The sequence below is a fragment of the Natator depressus genome, chromosome 17 (assembly GCF_965152275.1).
Source record: "Natator depressus isolate rNatDep1 chromosome 17, rNatDep2.hap1, whole genome shotgun sequence".
Classification (NCBI taxonomy): domain Eukaryota; kingdom Metazoa; phylum Chordata; order Testudines; family Cheloniidae; genus Natator; species Natator depressus.
In genome coordinates, this window is record NC_134250.1 from 1,839,631 (window position 1) to 1,855,758 (window position 16,128).

The 16,128-nt window shown below is 56.9% G+C and overlaps 2 protein-coding genes across 3 annotated transcripts in view; both read right to left on the bottom strand.

Moving 5' to 3' along the window:
* PHF12 (PHD finger protein 12) overlaps window positions 1-5,304 on the bottom strand; it is a 44,355-nt gene extending 39,051 nt beyond the window's left edge. The window contains exons 1-2 of the mRNA XM_074974566.1: window positions 5,170-5,304; window positions 4,807-4,988 (exon numbers count right to left, since the gene is read on the bottom strand). Coding sequence (XP_074830667.1) covers window positions 4,807-4,988; window positions 5,170-5,235 — 248 coding nt within the window. The 5' untranslated portion in view covers window positions 5,236-5,304. The remainder of the gene's footprint in view (window positions 1-4,806; window positions 4,989-5,169) is intronic.
* A 4,741-nt stretch (window positions 5,305-10,045) lies between these two features.
* Window positions 10,046-16,128, bottom strand: part of SEZ6 (seizure related 6 homolog) — a 70,503-nt gene continuing 64,420 nt past the window's right edge. The window contains exons 15-17 of one of the 2 annotated variants that reach the window (XM_074974925.1): window positions 15,548-15,665; window positions 15,064-15,166; window positions 10,046-14,578 (exon numbers count right to left, since the gene is read on the bottom strand). In XM_074974925.1, coding sequence (XP_074831026.1) covers window positions 14,549-14,578; window positions 15,064-15,166; window positions 15,548-15,665 — 251 coding nt within the window. In that variant the 3' untranslated portion in view covers window positions 10,046-14,548. Of the gene's footprint in view, window positions 14,595-15,063; window positions 15,167-15,547; window positions 15,666-16,128 lie in introns of both variants that reach the window. The other variant, XM_074974924.1, reaches the window with a different exon arrangement.

Below are 16,128 nucleotides of genomic sequence, written 5' to 3' on the forward strand. Positions count from 1 at the left end.
GGCAGCAGCTCAGAATCTGGATGCCTCAAAGATTTCTTCAGTCAAAAACAAAACAAGAGAAGGGGAGGAATCAGACACAAAAGTGAAAAATCAAAATTAACCCCTAAATGATTAACTAGATTGAATGCTAGCTTGGGATAGGCCAAGAGAATTCTAAATCTGAATGAGGTATAGAAAGTTATTCATGTCATAGCATTTGAACAAAGATTTCACATGTAGAATGGAAAAAATTGTCAACTGATGTGACTCAGAAAATAAAATATGCAAAACTGAGGCTAGTTTAGTTTCATCTGCCTCTCTTAGCAAGCTCTGTTACTCCAATTCTTCAACAACAGCAAGCCAGAGGACTGCCAAGTCAGAAAGGGGAAATGGAGCCAAACACTCCAAATGTAAACATGGGGAGGCAAGTGTTGCAAAGATGTTTGATGGAACTAGCAGACAGTGCTCTTACCCTGTGACAGCCACAAAATTCATCTGGTTCAGAACAATAGTCAATGAAGGGAAATCTTGGGAGGGGGCACAAGAGATTCACAATTTTGGTGTGTCAGTTTTGTCACGTAAAGAGCCATATTCACTTCAAAAGGAAGTTGACTAATTTAAGACAACTTAAGTTGCTTCAGTATATTAACCCTTGTACTCAGGAGCCAGACAAACAGGCAATTGTAAATGAGAATCTAACTGAATGCTATGGCTCAGTAATTTGAGAGCACCTTTCACACTAGGAAAAATTAATAGCACTGCTTTAAAAAGTCAGTTCACCTGCTTTGTTTTGTAACCTCTATTGCCATTTTTACTAGTTATCTATTTTAAAACTGCGCTTTTCCTCTCAATCACTTTCTGCTTAATCCTTCAGAAAAGCCATATGGAATTTTTGACATCACAATCATTTCTGTGGACTGATCTCAAGCACAGGATCATGAGTTTACTGACGGATCAGGCAGGAAAAAGGAGACTGAAAAAACTATAATAGCTACACGCATCTAAAACAAGGGGGTAAGAGAAAAGTACAGAAAGTTACTAAACAAGAAAACTGCTTTTGGATCATTTTAAAATAGTTTATCCCAGCTCAAAAGCCCCCTTGGAATCGAACTGTGAGATAAAATTCAAGAAAAGACTCTCCTGCATTATTTCTAGAACTGTTCAATAACTTGCATTCATAGTAATCACATTAGTGTGTGACAAATTAATATGCAAGCTTCCTAACCAAAACCAGAGTTTTAAAAGCTAAAAGCCAATAAAACTTCCTTGGAAAAAGCTGGTAAGTGGAAAAAGCATTCTATGCAAAATTTAAATCTGAAGAATAGTCAACATATCTGAATACAGCAGACGCAGTGTCATAGGTAATCTAGCGAAAAGGGTACTACAAAATTTTCCATAACTATTACCCCGTCCAAATTATTTGGAACAACGCTGATGAACTCCGATGTAAGTAAAGAAAATACGGCTTTTATCTGGTTTTTCCACAAAACTATAATCTTTCTTGGACAAGATTACAAGAGTGGTCAAATTCATAATAGATAAATCAGAAATCTGTTCCATCCACATGAAGTCATTCTGGGGCTGACAATCCACTTGTAACTATAAAGAACTGGGTAAAACTGCTCTTTTTTGGCAGGTAAATATACTGTAATTCGACCTGGAAATATTCAAAGCAATCATCTTTTTTCAGCTGGCTTCCAAATGTGTGGAAATACTATAGAAGTCAAGATATGCTTAAGAACAAAACAAAGGACTTTTCTCTCCTGGACTACTCCAGTGAACACCCAGACACTGTAAACCAAACCAAAAATGGAACCCCAATACCTGCCTGGATTATATTTCAAGACTTGCTTACTGGACCGTATCTTCGAAGTGCACACAATAGATTACAGAATGAATTTCAATAAACATGGGTAAGAATTCACCCGCCAGACTAACATGGACTATGGAAACAGATAAACAAAAATTATGCAGTGTGGTTGTTTCCTTTTTAAGTTAAAACATGCAGATTGTTGCTTTGGAGATATACACGTATTTACCTAATCAAGGTACAATAATGTAGCAAGTAAGTTACAAGTATTGTATAAGTGGGAGGCAGTGTGACCTAGCAGATAGTGCACTGGACTGGAATTAGGGAGACAGCTTCAATTCTCAGCTATGCCACTTCCCCTCCCTATCCTTTACAGATGGTACTGACCTCTTTGGTGAAGTGCTTCAGGGTGCACTGTTGAAGAGCTCTAAATAAAAACTAGGTATTGTCAAATATTGTTTTCCTCACTGTCACAAAAGAAAGTTTTAGAACAGTGAAAACAGTATTGAGGGAAATGCCTGGAAGATGCCTCAAACAGCAGAATTCACAAGTTGGCTATAGATTAAGTAAATTTAAACAGTGAATATAAACTTAAATATACCAAAGGAAGCATTACTGAAACATTGCAGAACAGAGAAATGCATGTACTGCATTCATGCCCAATGGAATGGAAGTCTACTTTAAGCAAGATGTATGAGGTAAAGACAACACCCAAGTGTTCTTTTGAGGCAACTTGTCTCATTTGCATGCATTCACCAAGTGGTATGCAAGCCTTTAGAAATGAGAACAGGAAAGCAGCCCATCCTTTACTTCTGCTGAAGAAAAAGCCAGTTAAAGCAAATTTAAGCCAAAGAATTATTTGAATACTGTGGCTGCATAAACTGTGGGGTTGACCTTACAAACCCCTTACCCTGGAGAGCAGTCTCATTGAGGTCACCGGGACTACTTAAGTGAGAAAAGGCTTAAGGGATAGGGCCCCGTATTCGTATCATGAAAACAGTAGCTAATCAGTTGGGGGTAATTTAGTTCTGTCAATTTTAGGAAAAAGGTCACTTCACAAAAGTCTCTAAATTGAATAAAATTACCATGGTTTCTCCATGCAGATTAAAAAAACCCCAAACTGTTGCCAAATTAAATCATGAAGTATATGCATAGCTAATATCTCCACGACTATAAAGTGGACATTGACTTATGATAGAGAGACCAGCTTTTAAGTAAGTGAGAAACTGTGTGTGGACCATTTTCTCTCCCAAATATTCTCAAGGCTTCTAGCAACTATCCTGCTTCAACAAATAGACTCAAAACTGTATGGAGACTTAACATTTTAGGCACTTCATTCGATTTTACCAGGTTCAGTTTATATCAACAGCATCCTATCGTAAAACATTAACTTGTTTGTGTTGAACTACTGAGCCCTACATTATAAAACAATCCCATCCTAAAACAACAGCTATCTGAAGGAGAGCTGTGTAAGCTCCCAAGTTTGTCTCTTTCACCAAGTGAAGTTGGCCCAATAAAAGATTACCTCACCTACCTTGTTTAAATTACTAAATAGATTAAAACAAAAAACCAAAACCAATGTTGTCCAGCAGATTTTAAGTGCTCAATATAATAAAACTACCTGGGGAACTTCTTCCAGGTAGAAATGATGGTATCATGGATTATAAAAATGGAGCTTCCTGTCTTGGGTAAACAGGTCTATAGAATGGTAACAGGACACTCCCTACAGAATTCTGACCAGACGGTTAATTTCCCCCGTATCAGTAATCACTGTAATAAGCGCTCTAAGACCTGCAATTACTATATAAAAAAGTACAACCATTCAGCTAAAGTCACAAAGAGACAACTGTAGCCGAGTAGCAAACAAAGATCCGAGGCATGAAAGACAATAAGGAATGTGGTTAAAAATCTCTCTCCAAGGAAGAATACCGATTCACCAGAACTTCATTGCTCTGACTTGCCCTGCTCCCTCCCCCATCCCATTATTCACTTTGGCTGTCTGAATTTCACATGAGCCAGAGTCAACTGCTGAACAGATATATGCAAATTCGCTTTCGATGCACCTGGGCTCCTTACACAGAAGCAAAAAATAACTTCTCAGGGCAGAAACTGAAGTTCAGACATCTCTTGACTTTGCTAGTTTGCTTTTTGTTACTAGCTTGGGAGGCTTCCCGGTAACGCACCAAAGGTCCAGTGTCCCCCACAAACAGCAGCCACTATGCTCTAAAGGACACATTTCCAAACAACCACCGAGGATTAGCAACAAGAGCACAAAACTACTGGCAAGCTGTCCCTGAATTCGTATTGGTCACTCCTACAAGATGGAACAGGCAGGTCTAACGGACAGGAGGAAGGAAAAAGGAATAAGGGGGGGAGGGGGGGTGTCAATTTTCAAGTTCAGAGTTCTGGATCAACGCTGGGAAGATACTTCTGTATTCAAAATACTACAGTAACGGTGCAAGGGTTTGGAAGTGCTATATGCAGCCAAAATGGCGCTGAGAATAAAAATATAATTTAAAGGAAGGTCGCCATATTGTAAACAGTGAAGCAGGGAGAGAGACAGAGACAGCAACCTCCATTATTCCCAGCAGCACCGAGGCGCTCAGCGATGTCAGGCCAGCCCAAGAGAAGCAGAGGCGACTTCCCACCCACCGCAGCCCCGAAGGGATCCCCAGGCAAGGCAGCCCTGAAGATGGAGCGGGAAGAGGAGAAACTTCCCGGCTGAAGCCCCGGGGGCATGCAATAACGGCAATGCAAATCGCAGACCGACAGCTCGGCTTCTCCTCTCGCCTCTCCTCGGCTCCGCAGCGCCTCAGCGCTTCACCCAAGAAGAAGAGGAGCCTCCCCCGGGCACCCGAGCGAGCCGCCGAGCCCCGTGGAAAGGGCGCTCGGGGGCTTTTCGCCTCGGCGGCTCCGGGTTAGCTGGCGGCCGCGGGCCCAGCCCTCGCCGGGTTTTGTTCCCGCAGACGCTGCGCCAAGCTAGCGGGCAGGGCTCCGGCGAGCCGGCCGGGCCTTACCAGCACTGGAGGTGGAAAGCGGCCGGGCAGTGATCGCAGCACAGCAGATCCCCTCCTTCCTTGCAGCTATCGCAGCTATCGTGGTTCGTGGCCCGGCCGCTGCGCCGGGCCTCCTTCTCGGGCCTGCGGCTCCGCTTCTCCCCGTCCTCGCTCTTCGGGGGCGCCAGCAGGGCTTGGATTTGCTGCACACACAAACAGAGGGGCGGTGAGGGGCTGGGCCCAGCCCGGGGACGCGGCCCCCCACCCCGCCCGAGCCCCCGCGGCTGCTGCGGGGCATGGCGGGCCGGCCCGGTCCCTCCACGCGTCCGTGCAGGGGCCGCGGGGGCTCCCGGCCCCGCGGGGGGGCGGCTCCCGGGGGCTCACCTCCATCAGCCCCCCGGAGGTGTCCAGGTCGTACACGATCGTCTTGGTCTCCATCTTGCCCCACATTCATCCAGTCCGGGCGCGGCGGGGGGCCCAGCCCCACGGGCCCCGGCCCCTCCGCGGGGGCGGCAGCGGCGGCTCCTCGCGCGCTCTCCGGGGGCAGGCGGGCGGGCGGGGCCTCAGGCCGGTCCCGGCGGGGGGGCGGCTCGGCGCGCGCGGGCGGGGGCCCCTCGCCCCGGGGGAGGCGGCGGCGGCGGCGGCGCTCGGCCTATCCCACGGGCCGCTGCTGCTTCCCCGTCCTCCTCCTCCTGCCGGGCCCGGGGGAGGCCGCGGGGGGCCCCGCGCCCAGTGCCATGCCGGGGAAGGGAGGGGCGGGGGGCGGGCGGGACCTGCGCAGGGGCTCCGGGCTCGGCTGGGCTCCGCTCCCTCCGCCTCAGACACACAGGAGGCGCCGCTGGCTGCTTAGGGCCCCGCCACCGCGCACCCCGCGCAGGCGCAGCCCGCCCGGGCCCGGACACCCCCGCCGCGCAGGCGCAGCCCACCCGGGCCAGGACATCGGCGCGCAGGCGCAGCCCGCCCGGGTCGGGCTCCGGAACCTCGCCACCCCACGCGCAGGCGCAGCCAAGCTTGGCTCGGACACCACCACGCAGGCGCATCCCAGGTGGCATAGGCGCCCCCGTCCGCCCAGGAGCGACGCAGTGAGGCGCCATTCCCGCGCAGGCGCACACCGGACGCCCTCCAGCCCAGTTCCGGCGCAGACTCAGTCTGACCGGCCCGGCCGGGAACCCCTCCTCGCCCCCGCTCTATCCCCGCGCAAGCGCAGTTCAGACTGCCCATGCATTCCATGCGCATGCGCAAATTCTCCGTTTGTGGGCAAGCTCGGCCCAGCTGTAATGGGTCTGGCGTGCCGACAGGCGGCGCGCTCCGCAGGGCGGCAGGGGGCGGAGCGCTGTGCTCGGCGCTGTACAAAGAGGGGCCCAGCCAGCTCTCAGGGTGGAGCCACAGGCGAAGCATAAAGCTGTGTTCCTGCCTCCCTGCTGTCTCATCGCACCCGGCCTCTCTCTTCTGGGGGGGTGCCCGGTCCCATCCTTCACCCTACGGGGACCGTGTCTGAAAACCGCAGCCCGGGCAGCTGGCACAAATGGCAGCAGTGCCCTGGGGCTGGGGTGCCCTTGGCTTTGCCAGCCTGGCAGCACTGGGGAGAATGGTGCAAGTAGGGACCACTCCTGTCTGTATTCACTGCCCCCCTTGCCCATCAGGCGCTGGCCTGGGGTACCCCAACACTGACTAGTGCAGATGGGCTGGTGTCCAAGGGGAGGGGGTTCAAGGTGGAATAGAAACATGCCAGGGAAGGGGGAGAGAGTCTGAAACCGTCTTTTTATCCCAGAACCGCTCCAGTGTGGGCAGCAAGCCTGTATCATGAGCAACCTTGCTCTGTGCTTGAGACCCCGTCTGTAGCGGGGAGGGCAGGTGAGTTGCCGTGCCCAGTCAGTCCTTGGCCTCTTGGAGCCTGCCATCAAGAGTGCTTGATGCTTGTGGGTTGGGTGGGGAGACAGAACGGCACTGAGACCCCCCAGCCCACCTGGCACAATGTCTAGTCACTCTTGACCTGGGCTGGATTTGAATGGCTGCACTAGCTATGAAAGGCCCAGTCTTTGGCCCCATTTGGCCCCTCTGCAAAGCACAGCTCTTAGGAGGCTACTCACCCTTCCCGGGGGCTGATGCCAGCAGCAGCGGCCAGTACCAGAAGGGTTAGCCAGGAATGAGCTTCTTCTGGGGGGGCGCGCCTCACACCACGTGGTGTGTGCAGGAGAATAATGCCATTTCTGGCAGGCCCAAGTCCGGGCAGTGACATCAGCCGTGGCACCGATACATAGCCCTGGGCTGAGCCAGCCACAGCCAGCTGGCTACAGCCCGGCCCTTTGCCGTATTCCTTTTTAATGTGGGTTCATGCTTCCTCCCGCCCACCAACCGACAGCGTGTGGATAAAGCATGAATGAGCTGCGCGGCCTGGTGTGTGTGTGTAATCCCTCTCCCTTGGCTGCGTCCTGGTTTCATCATTCGCCTACCCGCAACCACATGCAGTGATCTCAGCGTGCCAGGCATGGAATGTCATGTCCAGGGGAGCTGCTGGGGAATGGCCCCCTGGTCTTGCTGTCCTACTTTCTTCCACTGTCAGCTCTGATGAGTTTCAGCGGCAGGCCTGGGCTCTGAGCCCTGCATGGCTTCCTGTCCCTGCGTGCCTGCAGGAGGAAGTGGCTTCCACTGACTAACAGTAGCAGCAGCAGTAGCTTCAGGTTGTGTTGCTTGCAGCCGTGATGAGTTAAATGCCACACAGTTGTAGCTGCGCCCCACACCACATGTTGGGGAATTGCTGCCTTTTTGGAGCCAGGTGCTGCTCGCAGCGTTTGCACAACATGCTTGTGATTTCTGTGCTAAGCGCTACGGATGTCATTGCTCTGAAGATTCCCCAGATTAAAATTCTTATGGGCCAAAAAGCCCTTGGAATGCTGTGCTTTGTGGCCTCCGAATTCCCTTGGGCTGTCACTTCGACTGAGTGCCGGGGCGTCAGCATTACTGAGCCACTGTCACACTCCAGCAGGGAGACTGTACAGTGCAATATTGTCTCACAAGCCCATTTAACTTCCCAGCATGCCAAGCACCAGTATCCGTAGGTATAAGCAGAATCTCGCTTCTTTCCACTGGCCTCCTCCTTCCCGCTGCTGCATACAGGGCTGTCACCCCGGGGCGGTCACTGTGGGGGCTTCCGCTGTGGTGGGTTCATCGCCTTTCTGCCTGTGCCCAAAGAAATGCAACCTATGGAGTGGAGCAGTCTGAGCAGGAAGTGTGGCTGTGGGTGGCCACAGCCCAGCTGTGCTTGCGTGCAGCAGGTTTCCTGGTACATGCTTGTGTCTGGGCCTGCTGTGGGGTGTGACCTCCCCGGGTGCTGCACTGCACAGTGTGGGCCTGGACTGCAGGAATACAGGCCACATCCCGCTCCGAGCACCTGGCTGCTACAGCTAGGCTAGGGGCGAGAGGTGGGCTAGGGCTGCCCTTCCCCATGGTTATCAGGAAGCTCTTAGTGGTTAGCACTGGGCCAGTTGCTATCTCCCTGAAAGGGATGAATTGGTGAGAAGGCTCCACCCCCCTGTTATTGTTTGAACTCAAACAGCCTGGCCGCTGGCTTCTGTGATGGCGCCAGGGAGGATCGAGGAGTGCTTGCACCTGCTTTTCTTCCTCAGCGTGCGGTTTCAGTTCTCCAGGCACGAGAAATCAAATGAAGCAGCCCCCGCACCACACACCCACCTCAGGCAAAGCTCTGGGGACCGAGAGGACGACCCGGGGGTCTGTGCTCTTGAGCATCCCCAGTAACTCACTGGCAGGCAGCAGCGAGGCAATTCAGCGACCTGTGCGTGGAGGCCCGTGTGCTTGCCAACGGGGAGTCAACGCCCATGAGCTGCTCAGCTCTCTCTGACGCTGATGGGCGCCACGGGAGTGGCACCCTTGCCAAGGCCAAGCAGGGCAGGCGCTCAGCCAGCAGCTGCTCAAACAGCTCAGGAGCCAGGTGGACCCTGGAGAAATCTTGGGCCAGTCCTGTGGGAGGCTCTGGGCCAAGTCCAGGGTGGTGGAGGGCGAAGGTGGGGCAAGTCACAGGCTGGTGTGAAATGGGGGTGGAGCAGTGTTACCTACCTGGCAGCTGGATGGGGGCAGCGGTGTAGCGGGGCAAATGGCCAAGAGGAGAGTGCGGGATCAAACAGACCCCCCCCATCCCACACATCAGCTTGGCTTCTCCTGGCAGGTTCGGCTCAGCTTCCCACTGCCTCGGGCTACAGGGCAGCCACTTGGTCCTGGAGCAGTGGGAACCCGGTAAGCACCCCTCTGGCCATCCCAGCTGGGCTCGTCCAGGTGCTGAGCAGGCCCTGCCCGATTCAGGGGCCTGGCCGTAGCTAGCTGTCTTTGGCCTTTCTCCTGCAGCCCAGCCCGTGGTACAAGCTCCGGTCCATAGAACTGACCCCCTGGACTCCATGGAGTCTCTGGTACACTGGCCTTTTTGGAGAAAACCCTCTGCTTGGGGGAGGGTGTTTGGGGGTGGTTTATTTAATTTGGTAGATGAGGGGGGGCTGCCAGGGGCCTTTTTAAGTCGGTGGAAAGGGCTTTTCGACAAGGAATGCTCTGCAGCGTTTCCTGCAGACAGGCTTGGATTCGCCTGATCCCCTCTGAAAGATTGTCCGTACCCAGGTCCCCAGCACTCACGCGCTTCCCCCGGCCTTTGGGATCTGCATGCTCCCAGAGGTGTACTGCTGGCACGTGGTTCATAGCCTGAAATACAGCTCCAGGTGGACGGAGCTGGGGCAGCCTTCCCTGGCATCGGCAGCTGACTGGGCGCCAGTGAAGAGCTGGAGCACGGGCCTGACACGCTCACGGCAGCCCTGACCATAGTGGAAGCAGGCGGCTGCACTCCCAGCTGAGTCCAGTGCATGTTCTACAGGGACACAAGGGGGTCCGGGAAGGTCCCATGGGGCTGCCCTTCTCCTGTGTCCTCCCATTCCCTCCCCCCGGAGCTTGGCTCGCACCGTCCCGCTCCATCCAGGACAGTGCCCAACTTCCCCATTGGTATGGTGGGACCCTGAGTACGTCTGCAGCAGGGAGTAAGGTTTAGACATCGCCCTGGGGGGTTTCAGTGGGGTTGCCCTCACTGCACACAGGTGGTTCTTTGGGATGGGGGTGCACTGACGGGTGAGGAGAGGACGCCCCAGCTCAGGCAGAAAATTCAGGCCGCCTGCTGCTCTCGTTCCAGGGGAGGAAGATGCGAGGAGGTTCCCTGTGCTCAGGGATTGCAGGCCCCAGGAACACGGCACCACCACACAGAGCAGGTTCTTCTAAAACACCAGTTTATTAAGGAAACAACTGAAAGAAAAGCCTGGCTCTTCTCCCCAAGATGGACCGGGCAGCAGAAAGCTGTGACTCTACATGACATTTTACACGTGAAAAGCTTCCTGCCCAGGCTGGGGCTCGCCAGGCTCAGGGGCTCTGGCTGGGTCGGGGGGCAGCAGCACTAAGCCCCCCTTTCCCTAGCAAGGGGCGAGACCTCACTGCCCTGCACAAGCACTCTTGCCCCTCATGGAGACCGTGCGGGGCTCCCCATCCCTCCAGCACCAGTGCCCCTTGCTGGTGGGACGCCCTGTCCTGTCCGTCTCCCCAGCCTAGCCTGCTGCTTCTCACTCCCTTCTCACAGAGAACAGCATGGCACGCCCCGCGGCTGGGCTGGCGGGCAAGGGACCCTGGCAAACGGGGGATGGGAGCCACTTGGGCTGGCGTCTCTCTCAAAGCCCCATCAGGGCTCTCTGGGAAGCAGCCGCTGCAGCCAAACACTCCCTCCTGTCCTGGCGCCACGGGAGGATCTTTGCAGCAGTGGGACGGCGACTCAGAAGGGCCCGTGAGGCAGAACAGGGTGGGCTGGGCTAGATACCCGGGGGGCCAGGAGGCTTCTGGCTGAAGCTGGTTGAGGCTTATGGCCACCACCTCAGGGAGAATGGCATCTTGGGCACAGGGGCCTGGCAGTAATGGGAGCTGGACCCTGGGCAGGTGCACCTGGGTGGGAGAAAATGTCTCCCTGCCCCAGCCTCCTGCAGGGTCTGGGCCTGGATCCAGAGACCGCACTGCCACACCAGCGCCTGCCCCAGCCCATGCACAGACCTCCCCAGGGGTCTCCTTGGGCCACATGGGACCGAGCTGGTGTCCACCCCCCATCTGCCTCCTGCCGGGCATTTGGCTGGAGAAAGGCTGGCAGTGGCTGGCGGAGCCCAAGGCTCGTTGTGCACACAGCCAGAGTCCGGCTAGCTGGCAGGGGTGTGAGCTGGCTCTGGGGAGCTCAATATTCAATGCCTGCCCTCACTGCTTCCCATGCCCCAGGCAGCCCTGCCCAAGCCAGGCAGGGGAGGGAGTGACCCGACAACGTGTGGGGCCGGAGGTTACCGTCCTGGGGGCTTAGTGGCAGGCTTGGGGGGGGGGTCCCCTCAGGCTGCCTCACGTGGGCACCCAAGGTGCCCCGAAGCCCACGGAGCAGGATTCACGCCCAGGCAGGATGGCTGCCCATGCAGCTGGACAGTGCCACCGCAGGGCCACGGGCCTGGCTACTGCAGCATGCTCACAGCAGCCACACGCATGCTGAGTGACCTGCCCTCGTCTGTGACCGTCCCCAGCCGCTCTAGGTGGGGGCAGGCGCTGGTGTGAGCAGGGGAAGCAGAGTGACCCGCTGGGGGCTGGCAGACCAACACCAACGGTGGAGCCCAGCCGCATGGAGGTGCCACCTCAGGGTGGGGCTGTCAGTTCCCAGCCCGCTGCTTAGCCCCTGGAATCACACGCCCCCTCTGGGGCTGGGCGGGAGGGTTTACACCCTGCCTGCCACTCACAACCTGGGAGAGGCTTGGGCTTAGCCTGGGCCGCCCTTGGGGGAGACGCTTCTCCAGTGCCCCCCACCTGCTGGGCAGCTGGGGGCTCCCCCCAATGAAACCTGGCTGTGGGGCTGAGCCGCAGCCTGGGGTTGCTGGTGCCCCCTCTGCAGGCCCTGAGCCTTGTAGTCTTGCAGTTCCCATAGAGTGCAAGACCCCTCGTCTCTCTCTGTGCCAGGCCAAGAGACCCGCCCTGTGCTTGCCCACTCAAACCCACCTGGGCCACCCCCTTGCTGGTCAGCATTCGCTGAGGCTTTATGCCCTCCCCAGACCCCAGGACAGCTAGGCCAGAGCACGTTCGAGCTGTCCCTGCCCCAGCTGCTGGGTCCTTGGCCCAGGCCCACGTTACCGCCACTTCGTCTGTGACCTGCGTGGCAGGAGCAGTGCAGCCGTTGTGCCCAGAGGATGGCTGGCACCTGCACATGCTGCACTGTGCTGGGCCCCATCTCTGTCCAGGCTGGGCCCTAGCCAGGGCCACAGGAATATGGGCTGCAGCCACTGCCTGCTTGGCTCAGGCCTCCCCTTTAAACCGGGGGGGCAGGCAGGGGGCTTGCTCCCTGGGCTGGGGATGCCCCCACTCTAAGCCATGTACAGTTCCTCCACGAACCCCGCTGCAATGGCAGCTTGTTGCACACTTCAGCTAAGATGCAGGCCTGCTGCTGCTCACGCAAAGGGAGTGCAGGGGCGTCTGGGCCCTGCCCTATGAGCTTTCTCCTACATCCCAAGGCCACAAGGGTCCCTTGTGACCACCCAGTCTGAGCTCCGTATAGCACAGGCCTGAGACCCGCCCCAGTAATCCCTTGGGCAGAGCTGTTAGAAAAACAGCCTGTCCTAATTTAAAAACGGTCAGTGATGGAGAATCCGCCCCAGCTCTGGGTCAGTTGTTCCAATGAGTAATTCCTCTCACTGCTAACGATTTACACCTTATTTGTGCCAGTCTGAACTTCCTAGCTTCAGCTTCCAGCCACTGGCCCGAGTTAGACACCCCTCCGCTACACAGAAGAGCCAGCGCACTATCTAATGTTTGTTCTTCACATAGATACCTATAGACGGGGAGCAAGTCACCCAGAACCTTCGCTTTGCGGAGCTAAATAGTCTGAGCTCTGTGAGTCTCTCTCTATGAAGCAGGTTTTCTAATCCTTTCCACGTTCTTGGGGCTCTTCTCTGAGCCCCTCCCAATCTATCACCATCCTTCTTGAATTGCGGGCCCCAGAACTGGACCCAGGATTCCAGCAGCAATCACACCAGGGCCACACACAGAGGTAAACGCTTTTTTCAGTCACTGCTTGGCATGACAAGTCCCCCAGCCTGTAACATGGCCTGCAGTCTCTGTCCCTCTATGCTGACATGTAGCCGTATTCACACACAGTTTACCAAGCACACCACACTGCTCTGTAGCAGTGACCTGGCCTCTTCATTGTGTACCACACCCCAGCTGTGTGTCATCTGCAAACATCATTGGTGATGATTTGATGTTGTCTATTGATGATGTTAAATAGCGCAGGGCCAAGAACTGCCCCACTGGACACACCTGCTTGATGACGATTCCCCACCTACAGTGACATCTGGAGAGCTATTACCTACCAGCTTTTAGTCCACGGGAAGTGGGCCGGGTTGATTTTACAAAATTCTAATTTTAATGTCGGTTTTACCCTGGCCCTGGAGGCTGGCAGCAGGGGCGGGCTGTGTTCCTGGGGGGTGACTTAGGTGTCTCACACAGCGAGACACAGTGCTTGATATTCAGGGTGCCGTGTGCCCGGGGGCACAGTGCCATGCCAGCATTCCTCTAGCCTACGACCATGAGCTAATGGAATACCCTGCATTCTGCTACCCCTGCTACGCACACAGAGGGAGGGTGGGGAGTTGCAAATACTCATTGAGGTACAATGTGTCTCTGAGTAGTTCCAGGGCTGGGTGTTTTGCTCCCATGTGCCAGGCTCAGAGCCTCCTTCTGCTGCACCATCCAGTATGTGCCAGAGGAGGGCAAACTTGCATTTGGCTTCAGCAGCTCATCTCCCTGGCTTGGCAGACCTGGGTTGCTGCACTGTTATCCAGGCTGGCTAGCTGCCCCAGCTCCCTGGCTGCAGGCAGGATTCGGCTCTGGCTCCAGGGAGCGGTACGGGGAGCAGGTGCTGGAATCCAGTCACTCCCCGTCTGAGGAGCAGGAGACAGTGACTGCAAAACGTCCAATGCCACGGCATGCATGCTGCCAGCTGGGAAGTCCTAGGCCATGGCAGAGACCATGGGGCAGCGCACAGCTCTGCCCGCAGCTGGCTCAGGCTGGCTGCACACTCAGGGAGGTGATGCTGCGGTGCTGACACTCGCTCTGATTTTCAGTTTTCTCCACAAGCATGAGGGCGAAGCTGAGGCCCTAGAGCCGACTCGGCAGCGGGCTCCTCACACCTGGAGTACGCCAGGCCCGGTTCAAACCCCACGAGCTACAGCTCAGCGCCTGGGCCACGAGGGGCTGAACAGGCTCATGGGAAGGAAGTGTCTCCTTGGGCTGGGCCAGGCTGGCGATGGGAGGGAGGCCGCGGCGTTATCCCCGGCCACAGTGGGCAGGAGCAGGAGGCTGTGTGGCTGCGTCTGGCTTGGCCTGGCCGGTCCTGTGCACAGCTCCATGCAGTGTGACCGCGAGTCCGGGGCCCATCACACCCATGTGGAGCCCAGAGCCCCCCAGTTTCTCTGTGCACAGACCCTGCTGGGCTGGCGACTGGGGCTGGGTGGGGCTGCGCCGGCAGGAAGGGGCCAGGCCAGGGAGGGAAGTAGGGCTGCTGGCTCCTGCTTGGGCAGAGTCTCCTGGGGACAATATTTACAGTCCCGTCCCGCAGGATGCTGGTGGGGTGTCCAGAGGGGCCAGTCGGCGTGGGGGGGCCGAGGACAGTGCTGCTGGGGCTGCCCCTCCTCCCGGCTCAGCTCAGCTCGGCCTAGATGGAAACCTCATATTCCCTGGTGTCCTGGAAAGGAAACAGACTGCAGGGGGTTGGACGCTTGCCAGCACTGCCAGGGCATTCTCCACCCAACCCCACTAGGGGGCAGCGTCCCCACACTCGTTCCCCCCCATCCCCCTCACGCCTTCCCTTCCTCCCGCCCCCTTCCTGGGGGGCAGCGACCCTCCTCTCCCCCCACCTTTCCGCCCCACCCTTGGGGCTCCCTTTGCAGCCCCCTCCTGGGATTGGACATTGCTGCACAGAATGACCCCTCTCCGGCTCCACACCTACACTGGGGGGCTGGGGGCAGTTCCAGCAAGGGCCCAGGGCACTCCCCAGCAGAGGTGCATGGGGCTGCCCCTTCGCACAGCTGCTCTCAGCCCTCTAATCCAAGCCAGCCCCCAGCTCCCGGCAGTGCCCCAAGCACCTGGGTTTACCTGGGGCCAAGCTGCCAACAGCCCTGTGTGGCCCGAGGGCTGGAGGGGCCCGAGTGAACGGGGCTCAGTACTTACTCCTGTCTCATAGGCGGTGTTGTCAAAGGCCGATTCCACGGTGATGTGATCATAGGGGTGAGAACCAGACAGGGGCAGCTGCAGGGACGGTTTCCCCTGGAGCCTGCAGGGGAAAGAGACGAGCAGACAGTGACCCAAGCTGCCAGGGCAGGGGGCAGACAGGGCTGGGCAGGGGGCAGACAAGAGAACATGGGACCCAGGCTGGGGGGCAGGGGCAGACAGGGCTGGGGGACAGATGGGGCCGGGCAGGAGGCAGATGCAATTGGGTGTGGGGCAGATGAGGCCGGGCAGGAGCAAACAGGGCTGGGCAGGAGGCAGACAGGGTTGGGTGAGGGGCAGTCGGGGCCAGAGACGGGAGCAGAGGGGCCGGACAGAGGGCAGATGGGGCTGGACAGGGGGTAGAGGGACCAGGGGCAGACAGGGCTGGGCAGATGGGGCCAGGCAGGAGGCAGACATCCCCCGCCCCCCCCCCCCAGGCACTCACTTGGAGAAGTAGAGGTAAATGCCTCCGATGAGCAGTGCCACGACCAGCACTGGCAGGAAGATGGCGATGGCAACGTTGGGGCCCTCCTGCGGGTTCCCCGAGGGCAAGACCTTTGCAACTGCCGGAGAGCCGGGGAGAGGGAGCGGGGAGGGGTACAGAGACCAGGGCAGCGGGCAGGGGAAGAAGAGAATTTACCGGGGATGAAATCAGACGCTTGGGGCAACTCGGTGGAGATCCTGCACCCCCCTTCTCAGGGCACTGGGGTTCCGCCCCTCCATGTGCTTCAGTGACAGGTGCCTTGCGCGGACATGGGACCCAGCCTGCAGTGCCTCCTCCCCGCTCACAGGGGAAACGGCGCCTCCTGCTGGGCAGCCACATCCTGGCTCTGCGCTCGCTGCGAAGCCCAGCCCAGCTCCCCAGATAGCCCCCCCGCCCCCGCCCCCATGGGCACCTACCCCCACCGGCGCCCCCACCTGCATCCCCGCCCCTATGGAAACCCACCCCCACCCGCATCCCCATGGGCACCTACTCCCACCAGCACCGCCATGGACACCCACCCCCACCCCCATGGGCACCCCCAT